At 43.1% G+C, this 17737-nt stretch overlaps 1 protein-coding gene across 1 annotated transcript in view; it reads left to right on the top strand.

Moving 5' to 3' along the window:
- The first annotated feature begins 8432 nt into the window (after window positions 1-8432).
- The window catches only part of GRIP1 (glutamate receptor interacting protein 1), a 584939-nt gene continuing 575634 nt past the window's right edge, over window positions 8433-17737 (top strand). Inside the window, exon 1 of the mRNA XM_050923229.1 lies at window positions 8433-8532. Within this exon, the coding sequence (XP_050779186.1) occupies window positions 8478-8532 (55 nt within the window). The 5' untranslated portion in view covers window positions 8433-8477. The remainder of the gene's footprint in view (window positions 8533-17737) is intronic.

Here is a 17737-nt window from a genome sequence, read left to right as displayed (position 1 = left end):
GCATCCTTTAAAATGTGGAAGTTTAATCCTATTGAGAAAAATAGAAAGGAGCATAAACTCTGGCAAGTGAAGTGTAAAAATATAATTAAGAAGACCAAAAAAGAATTTGAAGAACAGCTAGCCAAAGACTCAAAAAGTAATAGCAAATTTTTTAAAACACATCAAAAGCAGGAATCCTGCTCAACAACCAGTGGGGCCACTGGATGATCGAGATGATAAAGGAGCACTCAAGGATGATAAGGCCATTGCGGAGAAACCAGATGAATTATTTGCATCTTCACAGCTGAGGATGTGAGGGAGATTCCCAAACCTGACCCATTCTTTTTAGGTCAGAAATCTGAGGAACTGTCGCAGATAGAGGTGTCATTAGAGGAGGTTTTGGAAAAAAATGATAAATTACAGTAATAAGTCACATAAACCAGATGGTATTCATCCAAGAGTTGTGAAGGAACTCAAATGTGAAATTGCAGAACTACTAACTCTGGTATGTAACCTATCATTTAAATCAGTTTCTGTACTAGATGACTGGAGCATAGCTAATGTGACACCAATTATTAAAAAAAGGCTCCAGAGGCAATCCCGGCAATTACAGGCCGATAAGCCTAACTTCAGTACCAGGTAAATTGGTTGAAACTATAGTAAAGAACAGAATTATCAGACACATAGATGAACATAATTTGTTGGGGAAGAGTCAACATGATTTTTTGTAAAGGGTAATCATGCCTCACCAACCTACTAGAATTTTTGAGAGGGTCAACAAGTGTGTGAACAAGTGGGATCCAGTGGACAGAGTGTACTTAGATTTCCAGAAAGTCTTTGACAAGGACCCTCATCAAAGGCTCTTAAGTAAAGTAAGCTATCATGGGATAAAAGGGAAGGTCCTCTCATGGATCAGTAAAGAAACAAAGGGTAGGTATAAATGGTCAGTTTTCAGAATGGAGAGAGGTAAATACTGGTGTCCCTCATAGGTCTGTACTGGGAGCAGTCCTATTCAACATATTCATAAATGATCTGGAAAAAGGGATATGCAGTGAGGTGGCAAAATTCGCTGACAATACAAAACTACTCAAGATAGTTAAGCAGGGCTGTCCTTACCCATACGCAAGTACGCAGCTGCATAGGACACCAGGAAATTTGGGGCACCAAATTTCCTGATGCCCTGCGCAGATGCGTGCTGCTCCAGCCGCTGCTCTGGCTCTTCCCCCGAGCCCCCACCCCTGCTCCGCCCTGCCCCCACTTCCCTGAAGTCTCCAGAAGCAGTTGGGCCTGCACTCACTGGTAAGTAGAGCATCCTGGCCTCAGCCTGCTCTGCTCCCCTGGCTCCCATCTGCGCAGCCACCGAGTGCTGGGGAGAGGTTCCCCCTCCTCCCAAGCCTGGGAGCCAGAGGAGAGGACCAGGCTGGTGCCAGGTAACTTCCCTTTCTGCAGGTGGCCAGCCCTCCTCCCCCCGTCCCCCACGGAGGCCTGGGGCCAGCCCCGCTGGGGTGGCCTGGGGCAGGGCCCCCACAACCCCTCTGTGGAGACCTGGGGACAGGCCCCCCGCTGCCCCTCACAGAGGTCTGGGGTCCTCCACAGCCCCCCCCACCAGGGGGGCTGCATAGGGCACCAAAATAGCTAGGGACAGTCCTGTAGTTAAGTCCCAAGCAGATTGTGAAGAGCTACAAAGAGATCTCACAAAACTGGGTTACTGGGCAACAAAATGGCAGATGAAATTCAATGTTGATAAATGCAAAGTAATGCACACTGAAAAAACAATTCCTATACATACACAATGATGGGGTCTAAAGTAGTTATCATTCAAGAAAGAAATCTTGGAGTCAATGTGGATAGTTCTCTGAAAACATCCCCTCAGTGTGCAGTGGCAATCAAAGCTAACAGCATGTTGGGAATCATTAGGAAAGGGATAGATAATAAGACAGAAAATATTATATTGCCTCTATATACATTTATAGTACACCCACATCTTGAATACTGCGTGCAGATGTGGTCGCCCCATCTCAAAAAAAATATTGGATTGGAAAAAGTTAAGAAAAGGGCAACAAAAATGATTAGGGGAATGGAACAGCTTCCATATGAGGAGAGATTAATAGGATTGGGACTTTTCAGCTTGGAAAAGAGATGACTAAGAGGAGATATGATAGAAATCTATAAAATCATGACTGGTGTGAAGAAAGTACATAAGGACGCGTTATTTACTTCTCATAATACAAGAATTAGGGGTTACCAAATGAAATTAGTAGGCGCAGGTTTAAAATCAACAAAAGGAAGTATTTCTTCACATAACGCAGTCAACCTGTGGAACTCTTTGCCAGAGGATGTTGTGAAGGCCAAAACATGAACAGGGTTTAAAAAAAAATACTAGATAAATGCATGGACGATAGGACCCTCAATGGCTATTAGCCAGGATAGGTAGGTATGGTGTCCGTAGCCTCTGTTTGCCAGTAACTGGGAATGAGGGACAGTGGATGGATCACTTGATGATTACCCGTTTTGTCTATTCCCTCTGGAGCACCTGGAATTGGCCACTGTTGGAAGACAGGATACTGGGCTAGATAGACCTTTGATCTGACCCACTATGGACATTCTTATGTGCTGAGTAGGCTTGAACACATACACTTAAAGTGGAGAAATTCCTTTCTGAAACAGGAAAGAAGCCTGTAGCCTTGAAATAACACTTTCAAAAGCACCAAATAGGACTCAGGCTCCTAAGACACTTATGTGATTTTAAAAATGTTGCTCTTGGTGTATACCAAAACTAACGGCAGAGGGAGAAACATAGCCCACACGTTGTCTTGATAAATTAGAGCCTAAACTTCCCCTACTGAAATCAATAGTAAACTTGCTTCAATTTTCCACTGACTTCAATGGGAGCAGGACTGGGCCCATAGAAAATATACAGAAGAATATAACCTCATGCGGTAGGCAACTTTAAAAAAAATATATGACGTGAAAAAAGTAGGTACCTTAGGGACTTAAATGCAAGGTTGAAAATGTCTGTATGTGCTCGGACTTCTGTTTTGTAGCCTATTGGGATTCTTTTTAGCATTAAAAAAATAAAAATAAAAAAGAACTAAAACTGAAGCATAGTTAGGACCCTTCATTTTTTGTTTTGTTTTTATTTTTCCTGTGAATTTCAGTGTTTTATTTTGACAACAACAAAAACACGTGAAAATCAGTAGAAAAAATATTAATTTTTCTGGGTAAATATTGGGGTTTATTTTGGTGGATAGAAGGGCAGGGGAAAAAGTATTCAGTAGATTCATGCTTTGATTAATGGAATTCAATGTAGTTTGCTGCAGAACTAAAACAGAAGTCAAAACACAATGCCACCTCTATTTAAGAAAACAATGTATCTCTAATCCCCAAATAAAACTTTTAATTTGAGTAACAGTTTACTGTTGTATACTTAGAACTATAAGCCTATAAATATTTACATTTAATAATTGGGCCACACCATTTACATGCAACTTCATCCTTTCTTCCTGTTTTTGTTGTGTTAAATTTTCAAATACTTCCTTGTATTCTGAAACATATTCTGATACAGATTTTCATTTTCTTCCCATTTTAGTGTGTCAGATCTTTAAACTGTAATCTGTTAAGAGCTTGAAGTGTGTACATCGTGGCCATGAGATTCAGCAGTACATTCAGATGCATATGCACTTCAGAGCTTGTGTGCATATCCAGGGGCGGCTCTAGGGATTTTGCCACCTCAAGCACGGCAGGCAGGCTGCCTCTGGCGGCTTGCCTGCGGAGGGTCCGCTGGTCCCGTGGCTTCGGCGGACCTCTTGCAGACTTGCCTGCGGGAGGTCTGCCGAAGCCGCGGGACCAGCGGACCCTCCGCAGGCAAGCCACTGGAGGTAGCCTGCCTGCTGCCCTCGCGGTGCCGGCAGAGCGCCCCCCGTGGCTTGCTGCCCCAAGCACGCGCTTAGCGTGCTGGGGCCTGGAGCCGCCCCTGTGCATATCTGTTTGTTTATTGGTTGTATCTTCTAAACCAGTGGCTCTCAACCTTTCCAGACTATTGTACCCCTTTCAGGGGTCTGATTTGTCTTATGTATTCCCAAGTTTCACCTCACTTAAAAACTACTTGCTTAAAAATCAGACATACATATACAGGAGTGTCACAACATGCTATTACTGACAAATTGCTTACTTTCTTATTTTTGCCATATATTTATAAAATAAATCAAATGGAATATAAATATTGTACTTACATTTCAGTGTATAGTATATAAAGCAGTATAAACCAGCCATTGTTGGTATGATACAAAAGTAGGGTGAAAACTGAAAAAAACCTGAATAATACTTTTTGTAAAACCTGGGATTTTTTTTATAAAAATTGGTTTAAACTGAAAACAAAAGGGCTTAAGCATAGTACAGATGAAAGCAGGATACCTTTGGAAGATTGTTTACATTAGCAAGATGAAAGCTAAGAAATATTGGGAAGGGATACAGAAGCAGAAAAACTGGAATGAGAAAACAATAGGCATAGATGGGTGGTGGGAGGAAGGGGAATCCGAAAAAGTAGGGTATATGAGTGTGTGAGTTTGAGGTGAAAGGGCAGATTTTAGGCACTGACCTACACACAAACTGGCACTGAAATAAAAATCAGTGAATTAAAACAAAATTAGTTTTTTTCAGGGCAAATGTGTGTGCAGACACCCTTAATTCAGAATAAGTGGCTAAGGTCAATTTAGCTTAATTTGTTACTAACCTTAGCATGTACAAATGTAAGAGGTGTGATAAAGTAAGGAACTAGAATTGTATCTATTCTGAGGGGCTTTCTTTCAATAAAACAGTTTTTTACATACAGATCATAGGCATGACAATGCTGCCTAAACCCAATGGCTGGCCAACATTAGATGAGGGAAAAACAGACAAGAAAATAGACCAAAGACTGGTGGCTATATACTATATTTTATATGTGCTTACTAAACCAATTTGGTCCAGAAATCACACTGGGAATCAGAGGTGAAGAGAACATCCCCCACTTCTACCTTTGCAAGGTCCAGACTCCATATGCAATCAGAACTTTTTTTATTCTGGGGGAGTAACACCACTATAGTTAAGGCTGAGACTAGCTTAGAGTTTAACAATCAATTTTCAAAGTACTCTAAAATCTATATGCTTATTCAGGTTGCTTGAAAAGTGCTGTCTCATGAGAGTCTCAAGGAGGTCATTTGAGCAAAGGATTCCTGAGAAACTGAAATTCCTTAAATCAAACTTGTATCTGTCCATCCATGCACTATACCTGGGATCAAACTATGGCTCTGATCCTCCCTAAACAGGTATCACCCACTCAGAATTGATCTCAGCTAGTGTTCAGCACTTACTGCCCTTTTGGGGAAGCAATATTAAAAAAGTTATTCAGGGTGAAAGTTGGCTCTATAATGTGATCTGAGCCAAGTTGACAAGATAGAGAAAATCATTTGAACCTGTATAGCAGCACAGGAGTTCTGTTGCAAGCCAGAGAGTTTGCAAGCAGCCTAAGATCAGTGAGTGGGTGACTCCAGGAGACATTGTGTGGCCACTGAACCTGACTGGCACCCATGTACTGTAAGTTTGAATCCTCGCCTGGACAGCTTTCTAAACATGTGTTGTGCATACTAGTTGCTTTCTGCCTGCATTTTGATGGAGCACCTTTTGGACATCTTGCCTTGAGAGCAAAGCTTTTAATTTAAGAGTTAATATTTTGGAGTTCTCTAAAATTCAAATGTATACTCCAATTTTTCTTTAGAAGAATTGGAAAGGGAAAATAACATTACCTAAAGAGAAGATGAAAGACTGTAGGAAGCAGTAGCACTAGGGAAATGCAATCATGCTGCATGCTCTTCATCCTTTTCTTCAACAATGGGATGGAAATCAAAGAAGAGCAAGTAGCTGTGACTCTCCTCAATGTCAACATGATCCAAGGGGTATCTGAGCATCAGGAAATGCACCCATAAGACAGCTCTACTTTAAGGTCTGGTTTACTATCAACATTGACAAATGTGCTGCTAGGATGCTGTCATCAGTTAAAACACTAATTTGTTTATCGTGAAAAATAAACAGGGATTTCTCCTTCCCTCAACTTTCTACAATAATTCATCCATTCTCCACAAAGCAAAGGTTCACACTTATCAATTTCAGCCCTCAAATACTGTGGTTTCTGTGAAAAAGGAGTTTGAAGGGAATGTTAGACACTAAAAAAGTTTAGCCATGTAACTCCCTTTTAAAACAGTCATAGCAAACATCTAACAATATTTTTCCCTCTACAAGCTGCCTTAGAAAAATTAAGAAGTGCTCAAACTACAATTAGAGTTTTAAAAGGACATGCTACCCCCAAACCCAGAAATGTTTGCGGCTCTCTCCCCCTCATTAAAATATAAAAGCTGTCATAAGTTTAACTGTGGTGGCACTTCTGCCCCCATCATAATACTGCTGTGCCAGGCATAGAGTCAGCAGTGCAAATTGAGGTCATTTGATTAAAGGGTTCCCCAAATACAGCTTCCCCAACTAGAGCTGGCTCTAATAATCAAAGAGCTCTAAAATGCTGCAATAGGTCCTAGGAGACTGTGGTGCAATATGAGTCTTTTGATCTCGAGGCTGGCAATACTATTCCCAAGGGGTGGTGTGTACCTTTGATTTATTTCCTGACTTTTTTTCCCCAGATGGGCAAGTATAGATGCACTCAGTATTCTAGGGCAAGGGGCACTGTGGCTCATTCTTAAATGTTAATTAAATTTTTGGGCATTGACTTGACTAGAATCTAAGGTGTGATTGTCAATGCACAGTTACTCACCACAATATCTCCAGATTGGTTTTGGTCATTAGGAAAGGGATAGATAATAAGACAGAGAATATCATACTGCTTCTGTATAAAACCACGGTACACCTGCATGCAGATGTGGTCGCTCCATCTCAAAAAAAGTATATTGGAATTGGAAAAGGTACAGAAAAGGGCAATACAAATTATTAGGGATATGGAATAGCTTCCATATGAGAAGAGATTAATAAAACTGGGACTTTTCAGCTTGGAAAAGAGGTGACTAAGGGAGGATATGATAGAGGTCTATAAAATCATGACACTATGAAGAAAGTAGATAAGGAAGTGTTATTCACTCCTTCTCATAACACAAGAACTAGGGGTCACCAAATGAAATTAGTAGGTAGCAGGTTTAAAATAAACAAATGGAAGTTTTTCTTCACACAACACACAGTCAATCTGTGGAACTCCTTGCCAGAGGATGTTGTGAAGGCCAAACAACTAACAGATTAAAAAAACAACAACTAGATAAATTCATGGAGGATAGGTCCATCAATGGCTATTAGCCTTGATGGGCCAGGATGGTGTCCCTAGCTTCCGTTTGCCAAAAGCTGTGAATGGGCGACAGAGAATGGACCACTTGATGATTATCTGTTCTGTTCATTCCCTCTGAAGCACCTGGCATTGGCCACTGTTGTAAGCCAGGACACTGGGCTAGATGGAGCACTGGCCTGACCCAGTATGGCAGTTCTTATGTTATTCTGGCAATAAATCTCCTCTCCCAAAGCCACCTGTTTTGAAAGTGATCAAGTTATTTCATGATTTTATGCTGTCAGAACAGATTTAGACCCTCCCCCTCCCCCCTTGGAGACAATGTAACATGAAACAGCTGTTTCAGTGTCCTCAGTGTCCCAGGAGAAGGGGAATCTAGATGCAGATGGCTTCTTTCTATCCTAAAATGGATTTGATAATTGTTGCAGGTAGAAACAATATCTCTAGATACATTTTCCATTACACATGAGAAAGACCCAGTGCAGGACCCTTTGTTCAGCTGCGCCTGTAGTAGCTCCTTCTAAAAGGCCAAAATGGGCTGTAAGGGGGATGTCTTGGCAAAGACAAGAGCAGTCCTGCCTTCACTGAAGCTGCAGGAGTTCTCTGAGCTGCAGGCTCTTGTTTATCTGTTTGTAGCTGTACACTCATCCTCGCCAGGAGCAGCTTGATTGCCTCTACAGGCAAACCACCTTCCTTCTGAGTAGGCAGAAGTTGGTGCTTTGATAAATACTTTGGCCCCGGGTGACAAGGAAGCCAGGCGCGGGGCTACGGATTCGGGGCGCGCTGCTCCGCAAGACAATACGCCGCTCTGCCAGCAGGCGGGGGAGGCCCGCGGCAGCCTCTTACCTGGAGGCCAAGCAGGGAGGTGCTGCCCTCCCCCGCCCTGCGCGGCGCCTGGTTCACACCCCCTCCCTGCCTGCCTTGCGGAGAGTCAGCTGGGGCCCCAGCGCCGCTCGTCGTCTCCATTGTGCGGCCGGCGGCGGAGCGGAGAGGCGAGCGCTCTGTCCCCGGCTGAACCGGTCTGAGCCCCCCTCCCCCCGGCACAGCGAGGCTGCGGCTGCCCAGAGGAGCCGCCGAGTTCCCCCGGAGCGCGGGAGGAGGAGCAGGGGGCGCCGCCGCCTCGCACTGCAATGTGCCGCCCGCCGCCGCAGCAGCCGTGAGGAGCCGGGTGCGCGCGGGAACCATGCCCGGCTGGAAGAAGAACATCCCCACCTGCCTACAAGCGGAGCCGGAGCGAGGTGAGCCCGCGGGGCGGCGGGCTGGGACCGGCGCTTTGGGCAAGAAAGCGGGGGTTGCAATGCCGCCGGGGCCTCCTGCTCTCCCTCCTTCCCCGGCGGGCAGCCGCGGAGACCGGGCTCCGCCGGTCCGCTGCCTGGGCTGCCGCTGGGGGAGGGAGCGGAGAGCCGCTCCGAGAGCCGGGCACAAAGGGGGAGCGGGAGAGCGACAGGCATGGAGCGCCGCGCAGGGGGCACGTTCCCTTGCTGCTGTAGCTGCTGCTGGCTGCTAACTTTCCTGGCCGGGGCAGCGCTCCAGCTCCCGGATTCGTGGCTTTTCCCTTGGGCCTCCCCCTCCGGCTGGCTGTGACTGCGGGGGGCTCGCTGCCTCGCAGAGAGGCTTTGCAAACTTTCCTCGTGCGCTCCCTCTGGAGCCCGACCCCGGGCTGGCCCTGCGCGGGGGGATTACAAAGTTGCCGAGGCGGTGTGATCAAAGAGAAACCCGGGAGGGGAGGGGGTTGTAGGTGGTATGCGTGAAATTCAATATCGGAGTGTTTTTTCTAAAGGATGGGCCTGATTCGCTTCCTACTTACACCAGGGTAAATCGGAAGCAACCTCCTTAAGGCAATAGAGTTGCACTGGTGAAAGCGGGGAAATCCTGTTCAGTGGATGTAAAACTTGAAGGCAGTCCTATGGGTGAAAGCTGCTGCCCTTTTCAGCTTCTTAGTAGAGTTGCACAGGTACTGGATTGCAGTTTTTAAGGACATGTCTACACGCAGAAAGTTGCACCAATGGAGTATATCTTCATGTAACTCTGAGAATGTTTGCAGAGGACTTGGCTTATTTTTGCGTTTTCTTGCAGCCTTGCAGGTCACACATTTTATAAATTTCGATACAAGAAGGTAAATTATAGGGTAACTTTTAAAACGAAGCCTCAGCTTGCTTTTGTGCAAACAGCAACCGTTTTATTCATGATACTTACTGGTGATCGATGTATGTAACTTCTAGATTCTCAGCTGAATGTAAATTACAGATCGTACCTAGCTCTCCAGGAATATGTGGAAGTGGCTAGCAGGACTGAGGTCTAAACGACTGGTCCTTAGAAGTTGTCAGAATTTCAGGACTTCAAAACTGTAAATTCTGAAAATGGGAAAAAATTCTGGGGTTTACTTTCAGAGGGGATGATGTCATCTTAAGTATTCATACAATTTGAATAACATTGGGGAAAAAAATTTGCAAATCCCATTAAGAAAACTTTAAGGAGGTCAACAAGGGATTGTAGCAGCCTTCTCAAATAAATTTGGTTAAAGTTAAATCCTGTTACAAAATGATGGATTTGATGTTTTCTGGTCACTTTTCAAAACCAACAATGCTTTGATTTCATTTTGTGTGGAATAAAACAACAACTTTGTCATAGTAATGACAAAAACAAGTTCTGTCACCAAGGATTACATTGTCACTGCTTTATGAAAGGATTATGTGTATAAAGAAAAAAATCCAGTAAAACAAACATTTGGGAATTTTAGACTGTATCTTTTTCATGATTTATATGTAAAAAGTTGTTAATTTTTGATAATTAAGTTTTTTATGTACAATCTCATATACTCCTCTAGATGGTAGAGGAGGTCTTTGGTTTTTCTATAGACTAATAAGCAAGGGAATTTTATTTCTTTTGACTGTTTTCTTATTGGATACATCTATGTATTGCTAAGAAGGAACCTAGAAAATATTCAAAGTGAGATTGCATGATCTGCTCTAAGGAAGAAACTTCTGGTCTCAGGCTGGATAGTGAAGCCTGTTTCAGAAGTGTTGTAAGTCACTAAAGTAGGGAAGATGACAATGTACATTAATTAAAAAGGATAATTGAAATGTTAGTATTCATTTCAATCATGATAAATTAAGTATCCTCTTATGTTACATTAATGTGATACGTTATTACACATGTATGCTAAACTCTAGATGCATATTTTTGACATGAGTAAATGTGTGGTGCTGTGTTCTGGAAAAATACAGAAATGAGTAGAGGACTGACCTGTCACAATATGCTAGCTATTTCTTAGAAATGTGGGAACTTTCAAAGATCTAATCTGTATATTGCAGAGATAGTGAAAGCAAAAAATCCTTCTTGTGCATAAAAAATCAGTCAGGAATGGGTATTGTGCTTTCTGCCTTTTTTTTTTTTTTTTAGTACTGTACACAATTACTACACACTCTCTCTCTATTTAACTTTATCTTTCTAAATCAGCTAAGATGCTAACTTATGAACAAACAAGGATATGAACTGTTTACATTTTGTATGTAGTATCTCTTATTTTCAATATGAAGCTCAGCAAATTAACATTTAGAAACTCTGATGCTTTTTTTGTATTTTATTTCCACGGGGTAAGTAAAGCTCTTCAGAACCTAGAGTAAATAGTTTATTTCTAATGTATGTTTCATTGTACATTGCTCAAGCTTAGCTAATTAACTTAGAATTTGTTCAAACTTTTCTTTTTGGAATTCAGGAAAACATAGTGATCAAAATAAGTAATCATTGTTGAATCAGGTTGTCCTTGAACCTGAATAGTAGAGTAGATTAGAAACTTTTCAAACTGGCCAGAAAAATGGCCAGTGTATTAATGAAATGAAATAAGATGCATCTCTACCTAATGTAGGAGTTTAGTATGGCATTGACTTAAAAGGCAATTACAAATACAGTTAAATTCTGGTTTAGGGCCAGTTGTGCTAACATACCCCTCTGCTGTTTCCAGACAATATTTCTATTCATATATATATATATATATATATATATATATATATATATAACTAACACTCACTCTCACACACACACACACACACATCATGCTAGTATAATTCTTTTGTATATAAGATATTTATTTTAACCTAATATCACAGCCATCTTTTACATCCAAATTAACAAAAAATTACAGAATAAAATTGAATTTCATATTGACTCGAGGAACGTTTCATAAATACAGATGTACCTTATTTTGAATTGTATTATATATGTTTTGTATTTGATCCTTTTTAATACTTGCCCTGTTAGTGGGGTGGGAGGGGGAAAGCTAGTCTTAGTCTTGATGCTTTTCTGTAATCATCAGTAGGTTTGGACACAGGTTTTTAATGTTCTGTATAATTCAATACAAAAAGATCCATTAACTTTGAATTAAGGTTGCTAAATGGCATATTTCTATAAAGCAAACCACAACAAGCAAGAAAAAAAAAGTTGTCATTCTGTAGACCATCAGTACTCTTCCCATCAGTTCCCCTTTTCAACAGCCTCAACTACTTTCTATCAAGTTTCCACTGGTAAATCATTAAGGGACCTAAGTTTCTGCTGGTGGCCATATGCAAAGCCACCTAAGTAAGTCCTGATGCCACTGAGCAGCTTGGCATTACTCTTGAGGGAATTGTGCACCAAACAAATAAAAACTATATATGCATAATATTTTAAAATTATGCAAAATTTTGCAAAGGTTTCTTGTCAGTAAATAAATGTGGCTCCAGCATGGCAGTGGGGAGCACAGGCCAATGTGTGGGGCAGTCTGGGTGCAGGCGGCTCAGTGGGAGATCTGGATGCATGGGAGCTTGTTGTGGGGATTCCAGGTGCAGGGACAATGGGACTCTGCAAGGTATCCAGGTGAAGGTGGTTGGGGCTTAGCAGGAGGGGTCTGGGTGTGGGGTACTCAGTGGGGAGGTTCAGGTGCTGGGGGAGTAGGGCTACAGGTGCAGCTGATTGGGGCTCAGTGGGGTGGGAGTTTGGGTGTGGGGAGGGGCTCGTTGGGGAAGGGTCCAGGTGTTGGGAGGTAGGGCTTGTCAAGGTCAGGGTTCGATGGGCCTTCTTAATGGGGGAGTCCCAGCTGCTGCCAAGAGGATGGTGCATGCTGTGCTCCCACTTCCCTCCACGATTCCCCTCTTCCCCCTTTCTTCCCCATCTCATCCCCGCCTCCCCTCACTTCCACATTCCCCTCCCCCTGCCCTATTCCACCCTCCCTTCCTTCCCCACTGCCTCCTCTCCCCACTCCCTCAACCCTTTCCCCTCATTTCCCCCACCTCCTCCTTACCCAGCCCCACTGTGGGCACTCGGTGTTGCACAGAAAACAGGAAGGCTCCCGGCACATAGAAGGGGAGCAAACTGGCCCTAGAACCCAAGAGGCAGCGTTGAACTACAGAATCAGGGGAGCCAAGACACAGCCTCCTTAAGATGGCAGCTCTGTGCTTGCAGAAATGGGGGGGAGGGCAGTGGCACGTAATCTCGTGTCCCCCCCATGCCTCATCTCTGTTTGGGGGAGAGCAGTGACACTCCCCAACCCAACTGCATGCAAGGCCAAGTGACTTCCCTGTCATTTTCTACAGGGAAGCACAGGAATTCTGCAGGGGTGGAGGGGCGTTTTCTGTGGGCACATAGACCTGCAGAATTTCCCCAGGAGTACGGTGTGTAAGCCCCAGTGGGGTTCTCAAATTAGGCATTCCCCATCTATCTTGCCTGCAGGGCCCAATCCAGTAGGCATTCTTAGAGCATGCCTAACCTACAGGGAGAAGGCAGTAGTGATGGTCCACTTATAGCCCAGTGGTTAGAGCACTCACCTGGGATGTGTGAAACCCAAGTTCAAATTGCTGCTCTGCCTGTTTGGGAGCAGGGACTTGAACCTTGTCTCCTAGATAAGTGTCCTAACCACTAGTTTACAGGTATTTTGGGGTATATCTCTCTCAATCTCTCATGTTGAAGTTGGTCCTGTCGGTAGGAAATATGTAAATATTAATTGGGCCAGAGAGGGAGAGAGAGTGAGAAAAAACTCTAGCCAAGTGGTTAGTGCACTCCGTCTTTTCCTGGCCCAGTCAATATTTAAGTATTTCCTGCAGAGTGGAACAACTTCAGTAGGAAAGATTGAGAGAGAGACATCCTATATCCCCATGATTAGGTCACTCACTCAGGTTCAGATCCCACTTACCCATTCTGCCTGATTTGGACTTGAACCCAGGTCTTTCACATCCCTAGTAAGTGCTAACTGCTGAACTAGAGGGTTTAAGGGCATCATGACCACAACCATCTCTCTCCCTCCCCCCGACTTTTTTTTTGGCAAGAAAGGGGTGACTGGCTTAGGTATCTAATTGTAGGAGTCAATTCATGGCTGTAAATCTGCAGCAGAGATAAGTACGTAATTACCTTTGTGGGGCAGGGCTCCTCACCGTTTCCTGCTGGCTAGCTTAGACGGGTCCCTACTTAGTGTGCTGACTTCTGACAGTCCCATTTTTAGGTACCTAACTCTCCATATGCATTGTATATGGAGTCTGGGTGTCTAAGAACTGAGGATTCCACTGGATGGCAGGGCACCTAAAGTCAGGCATTGTAATACTGAGCTAAGTCGTTCCTCCCTCCTCCCCCCCGGCCCCCTCACCTTCTTTCGTGGCTCTAGCCCTTATATTTGTTTCTGCCCCAGTTCTCTATTTGTAAAATGGGGCTAATACTTCCTTTCTCATAGATTCCAGTGTCAGAAGGGACCAATGTGGTCACCCAGTCTGACCTGTATAAAACAGGCCAGAGAACTTCCCAAAATCATTCCTAAAGCATAGCTGTTAGAAAAATATCCAATTTTGATTTAAAAATTATCAGTGATGGAGCATCCACTGTCTTGTCTATTCAGATTTTAAGCTTATTGGGCCAGGGACTGTCTAACAAGAACATCAGGGTGGCCATACTAGGTCAGACCAATGGTCCATCTAGCCTAGTAGCCTGGCTTCTGACAGTGGGCAGTGCCAGATGCTTCAGGGGAAATGAACATAACAGGGCAATTTATCAAGGGATCCGTCCCCATTTGTCTAGTCCCAACTTCTGGCAGTCAGAGGTTTAGGGGTACTCAGAACATGGGGTTTTGTCCCTAACCATGTTGGCTAATAGCCACTGATAGTTCATGGAGGATAGGTTTATCTGATGTTTTTTTGAACCCAGTTATATTTTTGGCCTTCACAGCATCCCTCTGGAACTGAGTTCCCCAGGCTGACTGTGTGTTGTGTGAAGAAGTACTTCCTTATATTTGTTTTAAATGGGCTGCCTATTAATTTCATTGAGTGACCCCTGGTTTGTATATTATGTGAAAAGGTAAATAACATTTCCCTGTTCAGTTTCTCCACACCATTTATGATTTTATATGCCTCTATCATATTCCCCTTAGACATCTCATTTCTAAACTGAAAATCAAAGTCTTATTAATCTCTCTTCATATGGAAGCTGTTCCATACCCCTAATCATTTTTGTTGCCTTTCTTTATATCTTTTCCAATTCTAACTTATCATTTTTGAGATAGGGTGTCCAGAACTGCATGCTATATTCAAGGTGTGTACGTACCATGAATTTATATAGTGGCATTATGATTTTTACTGTCTTATTATCTATCCCTTTCCTAATGGTTCCTCACATTCTGTTCACTTTTTTGACTGCTGCTGCACATTGAGCAGATGTTTTCAGAGAACTAGCCACATTGACTCCAAGATTTCTTTCTTGAATGATAACTAATTTAGACCTCATCGTGTATGTATAGAAATTGTTTTTTCAGTGTGCATTACTTTGCATTTATCAACATTGAATTTCATCTGCCATTTTGTTGCCCAGTCACCCAGCTTTGTAAGATCCCTGTGTAACTTTTCACAATCAGGTTTGGACTTAATTATCTTGAGTAATTTTGTATTGTTGGCAAATTTTGCCACCTGACTGTTTATCCTCTTTTCCAGATCAGCTAAGAATATGTTGAACAGCACTGGTCCCAGTGCAGATCTTTGGGGGACCCTGCTATTTACCTCTCCATTGTGAAAACTGACCATTTATTCCTACTCTGTTTCCTATATTTTAACCAGTTACTGATTCATAAGAGGACCTTCCCTCTTATCCCATGACTCCACACTTTGCTTAGATCCTTTGGCGATGGACTTTGTCAAAGGCTTTCTGAATGTCCAGGTACACTATATCCCCTGGATCACCCTTATTCACATGTTTGTTGACCCCCTCAAATAATTCTAATAGGTTGGTGAGGCATGATTTCCCTTTACAAAGGCTGTGTTGACTCTTCCCCCAACATACTGTGCTCATCTGTGTTTGATAATTCTATTCTTTACTATAGTTTGAACCAGTTTGCCTGGTATTGAAGTGTATGTGCAGTGCCTAGCATAATGGGACCATCTCATTTGGGGGATTGTAGGGGCTGCCATAATACATATAATAAGCAATGTTATAAAAATAATTTGTATTGTTTATGTTAGTAGGTTATGTAGGCTAGCAAATTGAACTCCAAAGTTTAATTTCCCAATGCCTTAATATCTCAATGCTTATTGGTTTATTGGTATGGATAAGAATCAATACGTATTGAGATCTGATGTCTCCCATGCCCCTCCACTGTACAGTCTCTCTTGTCCCTTGGAGAGCTGCATTCTTTCTCCATGTTCTCTTGTAGAACCCAGTTCCAGACAATGTTCTCTTAGTTCTCTTCCATGTTTAGCTTTAACCATTGATGTGCGCATATCCTATGCACACAGTGGGTTTTTTTTTAAGCTGACTGTAATAGGGAAGTAGGAGGCATGATGGGGAGTACGTTGAGGAGCAAGGATCTGGAGAATTTGGGGAGCAATATACAGGAGTGGGGCATTGAGGGGGTGTTAGGTGGGATCCTGTGATTATGGACCCAAGGATATGTGGTGATGTGGGTGGATGGGACTAGTAGGGCTGAATTGAGGGGGGAATTGAACTTAAGGTAGGAGAAACATTATTGAGAGAAGTGGAACAGAGAGGTCCACTATGATGGACCACCTGTGGCTTGTCAGAACACACATCTTGTTTCCCCAGGCCCTTCCCCCTTCAAGTCCTATATTTTTCTCCCATGATCTTACACACATTCCTTCTCATCCTCTCCTCAACATCCCTACTCAACACACAACCTCCTCTTTATATGTAGCTGCCTGATCATCTTTGGCTCCCCATGGAACCTCTTTGGCTCCCTGTGGTGTGGTATACTCAGGAAATCAGGGGTGTGTGGATAGGCAGGTTGTGGGAGCCATAGGGGTGATAGACGTACAGTGAGGAGAGAGAAGCCTTGTTAGGAGAGCGGGGAGCTGTATGACAGTCCTTGTATGTCAGTCCCAGCACATTTATGTTGAGGGATTAAGTCTTAAAGGGCTTCCTGCTACCGTTGCTTCTGCTCTCCAGCACACCAATGCGGCAGTATTAGAGGAGCATTCTTTGGGGAACCCTTCAATGCTGTTGCATCAGTGCAGAGACTCATCTCGTCCAGTACACCAGAGGTGTAGTGCAGTAGGCCCAGTGTAGCAAGCTGTGTCTGTGCTAGGTCATTGGCTCTTTAAAAGCTCTCCATGGTGCTGCTACCTTGGTATGTTGAGGAACCTTACAAAGACTGATATCTTGATGCAAACACATCAGACTCTCACTGCAGCCCCAGATTCCCTGCTCAGCTGAGGAACCTCCTTGACCCCCCTCTGCACACATCTTGCATATCTGTACTCTCCCCCTTCTGGCAAAATTATGGCAATGCCATAATTCCTGCTGCTCAGACTGTCTCCTTGGCTCACTAGAGTATGTACAGAGAGCATAGATGCTGAGTCAGGGATACAGCAGGTCAGAAGAATTTGATGAAAACAAAATTTCAATGGAACTTTATTTTAAGTCAAAACAAATTAACTGAGTTTTGCCAAGGCTAGCTGATCAAATCTAACTATATTTTGAATGAAAAGAATAAGTTTGTGTTTAAGTTTAAAATTTCAAAGAATACTGATGAGAAAGGGTGTGTGTATGTATGTGTGGTGGAGGGGGTGGATGAGAGGGAGGGAGTGGTGTGGGACTTCTGGTGGTTTATTTAGAAGATCTAAAGCAAAGTGAGGAAAACAAGTTAACATTTAAAAAAAGAATTTTTAAATGTCTTTTCAGCAAAAGTTAGTAACAGTTTTTCTTTATAAATTGTATGGAGCATTCATTTGGTTTCTGGAGAATTATTGTGCCAAATCTAGAGACTAAAGCCAGTAGATTAAAATGTGAATGAAGGATTTTAGTCTTGTTTAAGTGCAGATTGCAACATATCCTTTAACAGTGGAGTTGGTACTGCTGCCTCCATAATTTAATACCATAATGAAACGGCATCTGTAGAGACTGGTCTTTCTTGGATTCCACTACTAAGCTTACTATGAGTGAGTGTCCTCTTTTAGAAGACTGGAATTATGCTCTGTTGAG

This window comes from Gopherus flavomarginatus, chromosome 1 (assembly GCF_025201925.1).
Source record: "Gopherus flavomarginatus isolate rGopFla2 chromosome 1, rGopFla2.mat.asm, whole genome shotgun sequence".
Classification (NCBI taxonomy): Eukaryota; Metazoa; Chordata; order Testudines; family Testudinidae; genus Gopherus; species Gopherus flavomarginatus.
Note: the sequence above shows the minus strand (reverse complement) of the source record. Positions and strands in the feature narration are given on the sequence as shown.